A 15,692-nucleotide genomic window follows, 5' to 3' on the forward strand; every position below is an offset into this window, starting at 1 on the left:
AGTTGGACAATGAATAAGAAAGACCAAAGAAGCATTGATCGTGCTGGTGAAGAATGCTGAAAGTACCATGGACTGCTAAAAGAACTAACAGATCTGTCATGGAGGAAGTGCACATGAAATGCTCCTTGGAAGCGAGAATGGCCAGACTTCTCTCATCTATTCTGGTCATGTTGTGAGAAAGGACCATTCCCTGGAGAAGGATGTCATTCTTGGTAAGGTGGAGGGTCGACGAAAGAGGGGGAGGCCTTCAACAAGATGGATTGACAGGGTGGCTGCGATGATGGGCTCAAGTATAGCAGGGATCATGGAGCTGGCCTGGGATTGGGCAGTGTTTCGTTCTGCTGTGCATGGGGTCGCTATGAGTCAGAAACAACTGGACAGCACCTAACAACAACAATTAATATCATATTCAAGTAAAACTTTGGTAAAGATAATTTAAAAATAGTTGTAGCAGAATACTGACAGGGAATTGTCAGAAATTCAAGCTGGATTCAGAAAAGAATGTGAAACAAGGGGATATCATTGTTGATGTCAGCTGGATCTTGGCTGAAAGCAAAGAAGACCAGAAAGATGTTTACCTGTGTTTTATTGACTTATTCAAAGGCATTTGCCTGTATGGATCACACCAAATTATAGATTATATTAAGAAGAAGGGGAATTCTAGAACACTTAATTGTACTCATGAGAAATCTATGTATAGACCAAAAGTCAGTTATTCAAATAGAACAAGGGGATACTGCATGGTTTAAAATCAGGAAAAGTGCATCAGGGTTGTAAACTTTCACCATGTTTATTCAAATCTGTAGTTTGAGTGAATATTCTGAAAATCTGGACTATATGAAGAACACAGCATATATGCAGATGACACTATCTTCTTTTTTGAAAGTGAAAATTACTTGGAAGTACTTACTGATGAAGATCAAAGTCTTCAGTATGGAATAGACATCAACATAATGAAAACAAAGATCCTCATAGCTTGACCAGTAAGCAATGTCATGATAAATGGAGAAAAGATGAAAGGTGTCAAAGATTTCTTTTTACTTGGATCCATAATTAACACCCATGGAAGCTGCAAAAGACCTCTTTAAAGTGTTAAAGAGCAAAGTTGTCACTTCAAAGACTACGGTGCACCTAGTCTAAGCCATGGTGTTTTCAGTAGCCTCATATGCATGAGAAAGCTGCACAAAGGACTGAAGAACTGATGCCTTTGACTTGTGGTGTCCTCACAACTGGACCAATAAACAACATCATGATCAATGGAGAAAAGATTGAAGTTGTCAAAGAATTCATGTTGCTTGGTCCTACAATCGAGGCCAATGGAAGCAGCAGTCAGGACATTAGATGATGTGTAGCACTGGGTAGGTCAGCTGCAAAGGAACCCTTTCAAGTGCTGAGGAGCAAGGATGTCTCCTTGAGGACTAAGGTGCACCTGACACAGGCCATGATATTTCCAATCACCTCGTATGCATGTGAGAGCTGGACAATGAATAAGGAAGACGGAAGAAGAATTGATGCTTTTGAGTTGTGGTGCTGGAGAAGAATGCTGAAGGTACCGTGGACTACCAAAACAACTAACAGATCTGGAAGAAGTGCAGCTAGAATGCTCCTTAGAAGTGAGAATGGCCAGACTTCATCTCACATCCTTTGGTCATGTTGTCAGAAGGGACTAGTCCCTGGAGAAGGATGTCATGCTTGGTAAGGTGGAGGGTCGACGAAAGAAGGGAAGGCCTTCGACGAGATGGATTGACATGGTGGCTGTGACAATGGGCTCAGGTATAGCAGGGATAATGGAGCTGGCATGGGATCAGCGGTGTTTCGTTCTGCTCCGCATAGGGTCGCTATGAGTCGGAAGCGACTCGATGGCACCTAACAACAACAGCTAGAAAAATGAACAAATCTGATCTGGAAGAAGTGCAGCTAGAATGCTCCTTAGAAGTGAGAATGGCCAGACTTCATCTCACATCCTTTGGTCATGTTGTCAGAAGGGACTAGTCCCTGGAGAAGGATATCATGCTTGGTAAAATAGAAGGTAAGCAAAAAGGGGAAGACCCTTAACAAGATGGATTGACATAGTGGTTGCAAGGATGGACTCAAGCATAGCAAGGATTGTGAGGATGGCACAGAACCACTCAGTGTTTTGTTCTGCTGTACATAGGGTCACTGTGAGTTGGAGCCAACTCTATGGCACCTAACAACAACTCCACTTTCTAATTCCAGCATGTGTGCATAGTGTCTGTTCCCAAATACACCTTCTAGTAAGTGTGCAATGTCAGCCCACAGGTGAGTCTATTTTTGAAGGTGGTTGCAGTTTATAGCACAGCAACCACACATCCAGATCAACAGACACCCAAAGTAGGGTCTAGTTGACTCGGATATGGCTGACAACACTACACAGTTCAGGCAAGGTTTGGTGTCTTATTTCTAAAGCTTAGGAAAAGCTAGAGCAATCATCGTGGATATGCAGGATATAATCCTAGGCACTGAATTAATCAGTGGTTGCTATTCTGAAGAATACATGAAGCTGTAAAAGGGCTGACTTTCTCTTCAAGAATAGGCTATTATGCCCCTTCATCATCTGCTGTGCCACCAGAAGACTGCACTCACTGGCTTCTCCTATAAATAGAATTTTGTGTGGAGGATGAAAATTGTTGCTTATTAGCTAGAATGTCTATTTCTTGCTTTCCCTATCTAGCCCTCACGTTTTCCACTCAGAGCCAGGGCAATGGTGATAAGTGTATTCAGATCAAAAGAACTCTAATAGAACTCAGAGGTTATGTTTAGTTACAGAGCAGAGATTCCCTCTGTTTGTTGCTTCTCTATTCTCCATTAATAGACTTTCAACTTTTTTTAATAGGTCACATAGAAGTTAAAATGCAGACAGTCCCATGGAAGGGTAACACTCTGCTGTTACCAATCACCTGAAGAACTGAAAGGCTCAGATATCGGGGAAAGAAGCCATAAGGATACAGGAGCTTAGCTTCGTGGGGAGGCTGGGGTTTATCAAAATCAATGTTGCCTTCCTTGTGCTGTACCAGGGGTATGCCCAAACAGTGGTCATCCTAAGTGAGGTTAACCTACATGAACAGGGTATCTGGTCTCCACAGGCCTGCATGCTATTCCCAGGTGCCACTCACGTCTTCATGTTTAATAATGTCCTTGAAGTGTGCTTGTTCTTCTTATACAAGTAGGCCATCCTTTACCTCATCAGAGAGCCTCTCTGGAGGGTATGAGAAAAGCTACCACAACATAGCAAAAAACTTCCTTTTGAAGCTGATTCATGAGCAGAAAGTGCCATGAAAAAATGGGTGGTAACTGATGGACTTAGTGAATACATAATGTGTTGGATCCCCAGAAGTTATTAAGGAATGAGGATGGACACTTCCTCATGAAGTCCTTTACTCTCTAAGAGGCCGCCAGTACTCATTTCTTAAAAACAAACAGGAGCTCTGGTGGCATAGTGCCTAAGGCATTTGACTGCTAGCCAGAAGGCTGGTGGTTCAAACCCTCGGAAGGGAGACTGGGGAATCTACTTCTGTAGAGATACAGCCTCGGAAACCCAAGGAGGAGTCACTATGAGTCAGAACTGACTTGAAGTCCTTTAATCTCTAAGAGGCCATCAGTATTCATTTCATAAAGTGAGATGTAATGTTCAATCTAATGGAGGCAGTAAATGTTCTCTAGAAAACATATGGAGTGACTTCCAGGACATTTTAACTGACTTTCTTATGAAGATTTAAAAAACAACAACAACAACAACAACAAACCCCACCAGATTTGTTTTCTTCAGGTCAGCAATCCTTTGTTTTTGGGAGAGACCATGGAAGGAATAGAGGATAATGGATACAGGCTATAATTCAGGAAGGTGATACAAGTAAGGTCAGGCAGGACAGAATGATGTGTGTGATCATGTTAGAAATATCACCAGATTCCTTTGGGAGTTATAAAGGTGCCTTAATTCTTGTCCTTGCCAAACATCCTATAATAGTACGGTGAGATTTTATTTATTATCTCAGTCAAATTGGACTCTTATGCTCTGGGTAGGCCACAGGTATGAGCTGTCAGTCATGACTCTTAAAATCACTGGAATGGCTCTTGTCAGGTCATTAAGGAAGGGAAAGGATTCAAGAGACTTTCCAAAGAAAATGCCACATTCTTTGGATTGGAGAGGGACCTGTTTGCTTTTGCTGTGCACCTAGTTGGTTTTGCATTGAAAGGGCCAATTATTTTTGTCTGATACAAAGGAAGGCCAAAAACACCCCATTTTAAAAAGAAGCTTAGCTGATGGGCTGGATGCTTTAATTATGAGGTCTAAATATTTGTTGCCTGTTTTTGATGTATTTTAGTAGGAAATGCTGTACACATGTTGAGCCTTAAAAAGGAAATAATTACAAAGGATGTAAATAGGCATTTCTATACATTAATATATGTATACATAATTATATTTACCTTTATACATGTTATCAACTATATTAAATTAAATATATAAACCAGTTGCTGTCAAGTTGACCCTGATTCATGGTGACTCCATGTGCATCACAGTAAAACTTCTGATTTTCTATGGCTGATTTTTTCAGAAGATCACCAGGAAACTCTGGGTAGGCTCAAATCACCAACCTTTCAGTTAGCAGCTGAGTGTGTTAACCATTTGCACCATGTTGTTGTTGTTATGTGCCGTTGAGTCAGACCCTACTCATAGCAACCCCTCCTTGGGTTTCCAAGGCAGTATCACTACGGAAGTAGATTGATTGCCCAACCTTCCTTCCAAGGAGTGGCTGGTGGGCACTATCCAGTGACTTTAAATTAAATATACATGGTATTTAATATGTACTGTCAATCTTTTGTGTCTTTTTTTTTCTTTTTTGAAGCAAAGATGGAGTTATTCCACCAGAATTCAGCCATGTCTTTATGTCTGCGAAAGAAAACAGACACTTAAGCAAGAAACTATCTGGAATATACATATTTTAGGACCTAGTCCTACACTCAAAAAATAGTTCACTAGAACATTTGTTTCAATTTATTTAATCTAATTATTATGATTAGATCGATTCTCACTGAAGAGTCACCTTTAAAATAAATTTTAGTAGCCGACAGAAAATAGGAGAAAGTAGAAACTTTTAGAAATAGGTTTATAATCCATGTATAATACAGGATAAAAATGCTAAGACAAGAATGGAAAGTCAATCTTTAAATACTGGGGGGGTGGGGAAGTAGCATTATAGGGATACTTTCAAAGGCTGTTTTAAAAGATAATCACCTGATTTGAAGAGATAATCTCAAATTTTGGCTTGCAAATTTCATCATCAGAATGGATTTTCAACAATTAAGCTTTCAAAATAAGAAATCTATGATAATACAGATCTGTGTGAACATGGAAAATGTTGGTGATGTTAAATATAAAGAGGCAATATCTGGGACTTTTAAAAACATTTTTGACCACTGGCTGGGGTTTCAAATAGGACAGAAGAGGAAACATTCTATCATTCTACGGTTTCCTGAAAGAAACTAAGATTCCTGTTAAATTCCTGCCTCTTGGTGATGCCTAAAGGGAAGAAACTGTTGACACTCAAATATAATTAACTGAATAGGAGACAAAAAGCCTTCTATAGTGAAACCCTAATTAGGAGATACAGCTGGCTTTGGTTCTATTGTAAACCACCCTCATCCCAGGCCTAGTTTTAACTTTCTTCCTTATACTCGTTTTTAAAGGCACAGAAGTGTTTGTTTAGATAAAATGAATTTTAACCGATGAAGGTTCTATCATTTTCATTTAGTGGAGAGATTTGGATACCATTCTGAAATGCTATCCAGTCTCTGTGGTTCTTTGGCAACTTTGCTGTTTTGCTTAACAGTAGCTTTTAGAGCAAAATGGTCTCTTTGGCCCTAGGACGTATTTTAAGAATACTCATGCCTAGCAAGGGCATCAGACAACTACCATTTATCAATTCCCCAGACAATAATAAGTACCAAGTCACTGCCAGCTACAATTCGTGGATCTCAAAATTTTTAGTAATTAATACCAAGGAAAAAGAAATTGAATGCCATTCTTTTGGGTTTTCAATCAAATTAGCAATTTATATATTTGGACCTATTTCTTTCTAAAAGTCACATAATCTGCCCAAAATGCTGCCACAAAAATAATCATTAAACGTGCCCCCAGTCCTCATTTACCTACCTAGAAGAGAGAGCTTAATACCAAACAATTAATACATACAATTAATCATACATTAATACATACAATCAATGTCTATTATAGCTTAAACTAATAGGAAATGCAGATCTACATTGGAATATGATATTTTAAAATAAGAATGAATCATCCAGGAAATGATCATTCATGATTAAACTAACATTTTAAAGTCATTAATAACTCTTGTTTTTGCATAAATAGTATGGTAATAACTAAAAGTGTTTTTGGGCAACTTGATACAGATAATTTCATTCTCTAGATTCACCAGAAAATTTTTCTATGAATTATTCAAAGAGCCACTTCCTCATATAAATGCTAGGTGTTTTTTGTATACTTTACTTAAATATTTTAAACATTAATAAAAAAGGACACACATGCATATATAATTTTAGATTGTTTCCCTTATTTTAAGATTACTTTCTTTGATTGGGAAAATAACAGACTTGTTAGCAGCAGGTCTTTGCTTTTGCATAACTTGATGATCACTTAGTTGTCCATGTGTTCTTACCATATTCTCCATGTTGGCACTAGCAAAAAGAGAGAGAAACTACCTGGTTCTGTCCCTGGCCTGATGGCCCGTCCTCCGGGGAGATCAGAGCTGTGTCAGATGGTTTTGAACCAGCCTTTTACCTGCTAATTCTAATGAAACCAACTCTGTCTGCTCAGAACACAAGAGTGTACATCATCTGCCCCCAGATTAAAGGTCATTGTTATGGTTTTCATCTACAGTTGACTAAAAACACATTTTGAATTTTAAAACCTAACTTATGCTCTTACCCTGTTGCTGAAGAGGCAGTTGCCAAGGAAATCTCTCCAGTGAAAATGTTCCCTGTCTTGGCACAGCCTCTTTGTGGGTTAGCTATAGTTCTCCTAGTCAGGTGTGCTCAGAACTGGTTCCTGTCAGAGAGGGTCAGAGAGGGAGGGTGGCCGTTCATCTGTGGGAGCCTAGCTGCTAAGGCTCTGCTTGCCGCAGACTCCTGGCCCACTTGCGAGGTTGTCCTTCAGCTCCTGCAACCAGGGGCTCTGGGGCCCACTGCTTGGTTTCTGGGCTTCCCTGCCATCCTCTGCCCCTGGGAGTCTAATGTCATCTTCACTTTCCTTTACTTACCGACAACAACCGAGGAGTCGGGTCCGACTTGACGGCACATAACAACAACAACAACGACAACAACCGAGCTGTTTCTCCCCTGTGGATGCTCCCAGGCCCCAAGTTTCCAGAGTGTTTAGACCTTGTGTGCCTAGACTATCTGGTTCAATTTAAGTTTTGTTTCTGAAAAACCAAGTCTTTCCAAAACCACTTTAAGAACGGATACTTAGAATTCTTTTATTTAACTTCTTTCTTAAACAAAACAACCCTGTCTTGCTGTTAGGGCTGCTGTCTGCTTAAATGTGTAACATCCTTCACTTTTCTTGATTTTTAAAATTTGTTTTCTGGAAAATAAGAGTTGCAACTGGAAGGCAAAATGCACATTTCAGCAATACATAAAAGGACAATTTATTCCCGTGTTGGCTATGGATAACACTATTTCCCAATGTCTATAAACAGTGCTTGGTTCTTAGTTCTAATTAATTAACTTTATTAACTTGGACCTGAAAGGCGGTGGCAACTTAAACAAGGAAATAAAAAGCAGTGGATTGCCAGACTAGTTCCATATAACTGCTTTTTAACTGAAGGTAAAAGAGCAGTCACTGAACTTATTACACATAATAAGGCAAAATGGACGCTTGGCTAGGCCAATAGCAGCAGTCTATTTCCAGTTTATCCACAGAATATACTAGCTGAAAAAAGAGAGAGAAAAGCAAGTATCTTTTTTTCATTCAGTGCAAGTAGCAAGTTTATTTTGTCTGATACAATATGACGTCCCAGATGAAGTAAAATAGCAACATCTGCATATTAAAACTTTCCTTGAAACATGTATTAAGATCTTTATTAAACTTACTGATTGTCACATCAAAGAAATTGCCATTCTGGGTTTATATACTCAAAAATTCAAGAAACTTTTTTTACCTGGAAAGTTTCAAAATGGCAATTTTATTCCAGAGTCATAATTACCAGGGGGAAAATATCCTCTCTTGACAAGACTGAAGGTTTTAGAAGCACTGTAATACTGTGTATATCCACTTTACACAAAAGCACCTGCATTTTGCAAATAGAACTGCACTCCTATTACATCATTTTTGGAAATGTGCTCAATTGCCTTATACTCTCCTACAGGGTCTAATTACCACCAATTCAGCAATGATGATAATGAGCTTACTAGTTATTTCCTCACATACTCAGTTATATGTTTTTGATGCTATGCTGGTAGCATGTAGACCCTGATGAAGGAGAAATCTGGACCCATATAGGGAATGTTCACAGATATGTATGTAGCAAGACATGAAGTTGATGATTTGACATTCATTACTGTTCAAAATGGTAAAGTTAAAAAAAAAAAAACAGTGACTTAGAAAGATGGTACTTTCTTAAGGACACATTGCTGAACACATGGCCACCTACCTGCTCTCTAAAGTATTATGTATAATTTAACCAGCAAATATAGAACAGATGAATATACCAGGAGACAAAAAAAGCATTAAAGTCCATTACAATCTTCAATAAGTCAAAGCTTCAAGTACATAGAAAAAGCACTGCAATCAATGTATTTAGCTTTATATTCTAATATATATCATAATTTAGAACTATATAAAGTCACTTATATAAAAGCAATTTTTTCAAGTGTTATAGCTTAGAGCATGGCTTTATATTTGGCTTAATCATCTTTTACCAGTTTAATTTATAAAGCTCGTAATCTTGCCAGCAGGTCTTCAACTTCGGGAACTGATTCGTTTTTAGAAACAGTGCCAAGAAGTTCCATTTCCTTTTTTATGTTGCTTTCTACATTACAGGCTTCCTTCTTCTCAGCTGCCTTCATCCTCCCTGTAGATGGACAAGTGTCTAGATTATAATTAAGCTCCTTGGTGACTGGAGTTCTTGTTGAGTTGCAATTGATATTGGAGTGTGAACGTGACCCTTCTGTCAGCTGCATTTTCTGATTTTCTACAGTAAGGGAGAAAGAAACATAAAACTTACCACTGTGATAACCAAGACTGGGCATATTTAGGAAACAAATTTAAAAAAATTATTCTCAACAAACAAATCCTCTTAGACTAAACTGAAAAATTGGTATATTCAACAGAGTAAGGTAGACTTAAACATATAGAGGTTAAGAGGAAACTAAAATATAATAGACAACCACTTTATTAGAATTGATTTTTATTTCCTTCTTCTGTCATGCCAGAAATGGTTGTTATCAGGACTTGGTCTCATATCTCATTCAGGTCTCTGCTCAAATTCCATCTAATTGGAGAAGCCTTCCCTAACTGTCCATCCAAAATGGCTCTCCTCCTTTTCGTTACTATCTCCTAACCTCTCATCTTTTCCTTCATAGAGCTCATGACCACCAGCCATCATATATTTATTTACTTGCTCATTGTCTATCTCTTTACTAGAATGTATGCTTCAAGACAGCAGAGGCAGTTTTAAATACTACTGTATTCTCAGTGGGAGCTCTGGTGGCATAGTGCCTAAGGCATTTGATGGCTAACCCAAAGGCTGGTGGTTCAAACCCACCATTCACTCCTCAGAAGGAAGATTGGGCAATCTACTTCCATAGAGATACTGCTTCGGAAATCCAAGGAGGGGTCACCATGAGTCGGATTCGTCTCAAAAGCAGTGAGTTTAGTTTTTTTGGGGGGGTATCCTCAGTGTCTAAGATGGCCCCACTGGGCTGATGGTACCACCAGCTGTCAACAGTCGACTCTGACTCATGACTCCATGTGGATCAGAGTAGAGCTGTGCTACATAGGGTTTCCAGTGGTTGAGTTTTCAGAAACAGATCACCAGGTTTTCTTCTGAGGTGCCTCTGGGTGAATTGAAACTACCAAACTTTTGGTTAGCAGAAGAGCACAGTAACAGTTTGTACTACCCAGGGACTCTCTGGTGCAAAGTAGGTGCTCAATAAATACGTGTTGCGAAGAAATTATCTCCATACTATTTGACCAAAGATAAGCATTAATTTGAATGATAACGATATTAATTTCCTTTTTGAACAAAGCCAAGGAGGAATGTTTCTAATAAGGATTTAATAAAGCCAACAATTTCCCTTAAAAGAAATACTGAAATCAGAAGGCAAATTGTTAAACTTTCCTAGAAACCATAATTGTCAAACATACACCTCTCTCTCTCTCTCTCTCTATATATATATATATATACCTATGTACAAGTATATCTATACACACATATATTCTTTTATTGTTAAGTGACAATGATCTTGACTTATCAAAACTGTAAGAAGAGAGTTGCGATAGATAATGATTAAATGGCTGTAGAAGGTTGCCTTTCTCAAAGAACATGACATTTTTTTTTTTCTTTTTTAATGAACTGACTCTTGTATCACAAAATCTTAGGAGAGCTTGTTCTCATAGATCTTAAACTTTTGAAAAACAGACACCTTCAATATTCATGTAACCTTGAATGGGGCTTGAAAATGGCTTTGGCAAACTTGACATGACATTTAAAGTTTTTTGGTTATTCTCTGAGAGATGTTCCATTATCCCAATAGTAATGACTTTGGAGCACGAGCAGTCACTCATGACAGTGTATTTTATGTGAGTGCTGAAAATTCCAACTGAAAACAGCTTGTACATTAAAAGGTGGCTGCTGAAGATATTTACTGCACTGTCATTTCCTGGCCAGGGGCTTCCAGTGATGGATGAGTATTTTACACACTTTCTTGGACAATCTCAACACATTTTAGAAGTATGATCACCTTTTAGCTGTTGAAAGAAAATAAATACACTTTCCCTATCATCTTCTCTATCAGGTGGGCAATTGTTACTCAAAAATCACAATCTAATAGAGCAGTGATTTTTCTTTTAGAGTCGTTTATGCTCTATAGTTTATAATGTACATATTGCATTTATGGGGAATAGCCTAACAGACATGGTATCATTGCAGCTCCCATGACTATGTACATTCCCCCCCACCCCCCGAGAGCCCACTCTTGTTTCAAGGAGTATGTGAAAACTGCATTTGTAGCTAAGTGAAAATTTTTAGTCTGCTTACTGCTTCTTCCCTCAAACCTTCCTGTCTTTCTTATATCAGACTTCTTATAAACTGCTCTATCATATGATGATATCTCCAGCAAACCAGTTTATTCTGAGACTGGGAAACTCCAGTTGAATATTTGATGTGAGAGAAGAAGTTAAGTTGGCTAAAATATGGGTCCGGGTATTCAGTAGAATATATATTGTACCTTCTATGGCTACAATGTATCAACTCCAATTCTGTATGTGGCTAAATAGAAAGAGCAGGGGATTTTTAAGTAAATCTGGATTGAAATCCAAGCTTTACCACTGGCTTTAACAAGTTCCTTAACCTCTTTTAGTCTCAAATTCTTCAATTACAAAACTGGGATAATGATCAACTCAAAGAGTAGCTCTGAGAATCAAAGGAAATAATGTGGTGGTGCCTTGAGTCCAGTGTCTGGGTTCTTAAAGACACTTTTCCTTTCCTTTCCCTTCAAAGCTTCTTCAGGGAAGCTTCTCCCACCCAAGGATTCCGGCTTGTTCAGATGCTCTGGCCTCTTACAGTGACTATACCAGTGAGGGATGGGATACCATGTTATTAAGAGCTTGTATTTATGTACCCCCTTTATTTACGAATCATTGTTGCACTTTGAACATTACCATTCTCAATTTTATAAATTAAAAAAGAGGTTAAGTCATTTGCCTAGACTTAGTTACTGAATAAATCAGTGCAGAAGCCAAATATTATCTCTAGAGACACTGAAGCTGTCTTAAAGAAATTTGAAAAGCTTTTGGCTAAAGAAAAGTGCTAAGTTATTCAAAGCTAAGTTTAATGGCAATGGCCTGGACTTCTACTTCAAAATGCCTTCTGACACATTTAGTTCTCGTGATAACTTTGTAAAGCAGATAGAAAACCTATGTAAACCACATTAGCACAGTATGTCCAAGGTCACACACATGCTCTTTTTTCTTTCCTGGTCTCACTGAAATTGATGATGATAATCTTCAAATCTGACTTTAATCCCACTACAATTCCGTAGTCTATTCTCTGAGACAACTATTTCACACCTTCTCCTCTCTCTTCAGATCTCTAATATGTCCTCCTTCACTCTCATTTAACTCATTCATAGAAGCAGTCAGAAGAGAATTCCCACCAGCTCTCACCCACATCTACCATCTATGCACTACACACTCATATGCTCCTTCCCTCTCATTAGAATGGATCAACCACTGCACTCCCTTCTGAAGCCTATCCCTCAACATGAGCACCTGATACCACTCTCTCTTGTTTATTCAAGGACATTGCTCTGATAGTCAATGTCTTCTCCATGTCATCATTACCCTCAGCATACAAGCATGCTGTAATAGCCCCAATCCTTAGGGAGAAAAAAAAAAAAAATCTCTATTTGACTCCACACCCTGCTCCAGTTAACTACCTCAATTCTTGGCTCTCTTTACAGCAAAACATCTTGGAAGAATTGCCTATACTATGGTCTCAATTCCTCTCTTCCCATTTTTCCCTTGAACCTATAATCATGCTTTTGACCCCTTACTCTTGTGAAACAGCTCTAGTCCAAGTGACTAATTAACTGTGTGTTACTAAAAACAAGGATTTTATATCTACTTGGATGTCTTTGATCTCCATTACTTAATCTATTCCAGATCCAAGGATGAAATGACCAGCAGAAGCCTGGATTTTCTTTCAGTGTTCAGTCTTTGAACTTCTTTGGGAGCTTAGGTGAATAAGAATGGGAGGGCAATCAAGCAAAACATTTCTACTCCTTTGAGGAAACTCAAAATAGCTGAGGGCTTGCTTTAGGGACAAAATGTTAAGGGAAAAACTGTGGTGGTATTTAACTCCTCTGTGTTTCAGGTGGATAATCTTTCCTGAGAAGCAAGAGCAAAGATGGTATAAAAAGTAAAGAAACTATTCCTGAGACCACCAGAGAAGTAAATAGGAAAGTGCACAAGGGCTGCTTTAACAATAAGTTCGGAAGCTAGGAAGCTGCCATCTAGATGCAACAACGGGTCTCTCCTCGTCAAGAAGAAAGAAGAAAACCAAAATTAATGGAAACAATCAGTCCTAACGACTGGTACACCATCCGATCTGCAACCTATACAACTATGAGACCAGAAGAACTAGATGGTGCCCAGCTACCACTGCCATCCACTTGGAAGGGATGTAGGAGATCCTGCATAGAGAGGGAGAACAATGTGGAACAAAACTCAAAATCATTTGGAGGCAAAAAAAATAAATAAATAAAAATAAAGAAGGTGGGGACCAGGTTTGCTGGTCCAATAGAGTCTGGTGTAACCACTAGACTATGGCCCCTAGCTGCCCTTCAGGTCTGGAATTGAACCCACAACTGTGGTTTCCAGCCAAACAAAGTACAGGCATGTAAGTTAAACATTTACCTCAAGTAGACACACGCCCTGGAGAGAACAATCATGGGAGAAGGAAGGGCTGCTTATGCACAGGGAGATAGCTCAGGATGCAGAAGAGTATGAAGGGATGGACACTGGGAGGAGGTAACTATTGGGAGGAAGTGGGAGGGGAGCTGTTGCATTGTAGATTTTGGTCAATGACATGAGACAAAGTATATGTGAACTGCTATATGAAAAGTGAATTTACTCTGTAAATCTTCACCCAAATCCTAATTAAAAAAAAAAAAAGAATAAGTTCGGAGTTCCCCCACAATCCCTAGTGTGGCCCTCTGCTTCTTTCTCTTTGTTTTATCTTAGGCCATGAGAGACCTAGTCTGTGCAAATGGGTGCCACATCTTGATCTGCAAAGTAGATAAATGGAAGGAGGTTGGAGAATTTTCCTATACCACTGCAACTAGAGAAAATGACCACAGATAGGGGAAGCTCCTGTGTTGCAAGTTCAAGCTTATATAGAAACCTTATTATGATGCTGGTTGAAGGTCATATGTGTTTCGCTATTACTATCATTTTAAAGGAGTCTCTGGGTGGTACAAAATTTTAATGTGCTCAGCTGCTAACACCCAGTAATTGCATTGGAAGAAAGGCCTGGCAATCTACTCCCCAAAAAAACACTATGGAGCACAGTTATACTGTGACACACATGGGTTGCTATGAATCTGACTCAACGGCAACAGGTAATTGTTTTGAAAGTTTACTTTTGGTGGTGTATGGTCAGTAACTGCAACCCCTAAAATGGCTTGCAGATTCCATCTTGTTTAGCCATGCTTAAAAGAACTACAAGCCATTTCCCTTCTCCCTGTCACATATCCTCTGGCTCCACCCATCAGGTATTAACCACCTTCTCTGTAACGTATTAACTTGTCCTTAGAATAGTTTTAAGCAATAAAGCTTGCTAACGCAGTGTCTTATTAGAGCACACAGAGGTGGTGGTCGTAGGCGGCCCCCTCCCGATTGGGACCCAGCATCACTGAATCTTAAGCCAGTCACATAGCCCTCCATTTCCAGTCACGTAGCTCCCATCCCCAATTCCTCAAACTCAGGTTTAAGTATCCTGCAAAGTGGGAGGGGGTTAGCAGTCATCTTGGATCCACTGCAGCCTGCTACCGCTGGACACTGAATTGCTAGCAACGTTTGTAAGCCTGCTTTCTTTTACCTTTCAAATCCTTTCTCGCCTGATTCTCTTTGTTTCTGTTCTGAATAAACATCCATGTCTCTGCCTATGCCTCTGAGAAAGTTTTTCGGGCTGTTGCTACCTACCCAGGAGGAAGCTGTAACCTACTTAGAAAATTCTCAAGACTGGTGGCTTTACATGGGCTATTTGAGACACACCAATTCCATAAAAAAAAATCTGTGATTAATTTCCAAACATTTGACTTCCAAACAACATGAGAGGTACCATAACCCTGTAAGTTCTATATATGTGCTCAGGAGCATGGAGTAAATTATACTTGGATGCATTTAGGCTCTTTATTTCAATTTGAAATAAGACAGTTCTAAATATAAGACATACTCGGTCACATGGACTCTCTTCAATGAAAGGACAGTCTGGGGTATGAATAAAAAGTTAAGTATTTTCTATTTCTTGTTAACTCAAACTCTTACCAAAACAGATTTTCAAACTGAAACTAAAAATATTAAGGCAAAGCAGTTGCTTAATTCTCCAATGAGAGAAAGCCTGTGATATTATTTTAAGAATCAAATCCAATTATAATTGATGTTTGTGAAAGAAGTCTGATATATCTAGGATCACTGCCAATATCCAGGGCCACTGGTGATTGTAGTACAAATAGGCAAGAACCAAGTTGCTATTCTTAGTACCAAAAAAGCAAGGAAATCCAATCCATACATCTTGTGTTTGTGTTTCTTTTTTCTTTCTTTCTTTCTTTCTTTCTTTATTTTATTAGGATTTGGGTGAAGATTTACAGAGTAAATTCACTTTTCATACAGCAGTTCACATATACTTTGTCTCATGTCATTGACCAAAATTTAC

The 15,692-nt window shown here is 38.8% G+C and overlaps 1 protein-coding gene across 1 annotated transcript in view; it reads right to left on the reverse strand.

Moving 5' to 3' along the window:
* Positions 1-8,964: 8,964 nt before the first annotated feature.
* DIAPH3 (diaphanous related formin 3) overlaps positions 8,965-15,692 on the reverse strand; it is a 923,535-nt gene continuing 916,807 nt past the window's right edge. Inside the window, exon 30 of the mRNA XM_042781617.1 lies at positions 8,965-9,227. Within this exon, the coding sequence (XP_042637551.1) occupies positions 8,965-9,227 (263 nt within the window). The remainder of the gene's footprint in view (positions 9,228-15,692) is intronic.

This window comes from Orycteropus afer, unplaced genomic scaffold (assembly GCF_000298275.1).
Source record: "Orycteropus afer afer isolate SDZICR_OR568_19922 unplaced genomic scaffold, OryAfe1.0 scaffold00138, whole genome shotgun sequence".
NCBI classification, from domain to species: Eukaryota; Metazoa; Chordata; class Mammalia; order Tubulidentata; family Orycteropodidae; genus Orycteropus; species Orycteropus afer.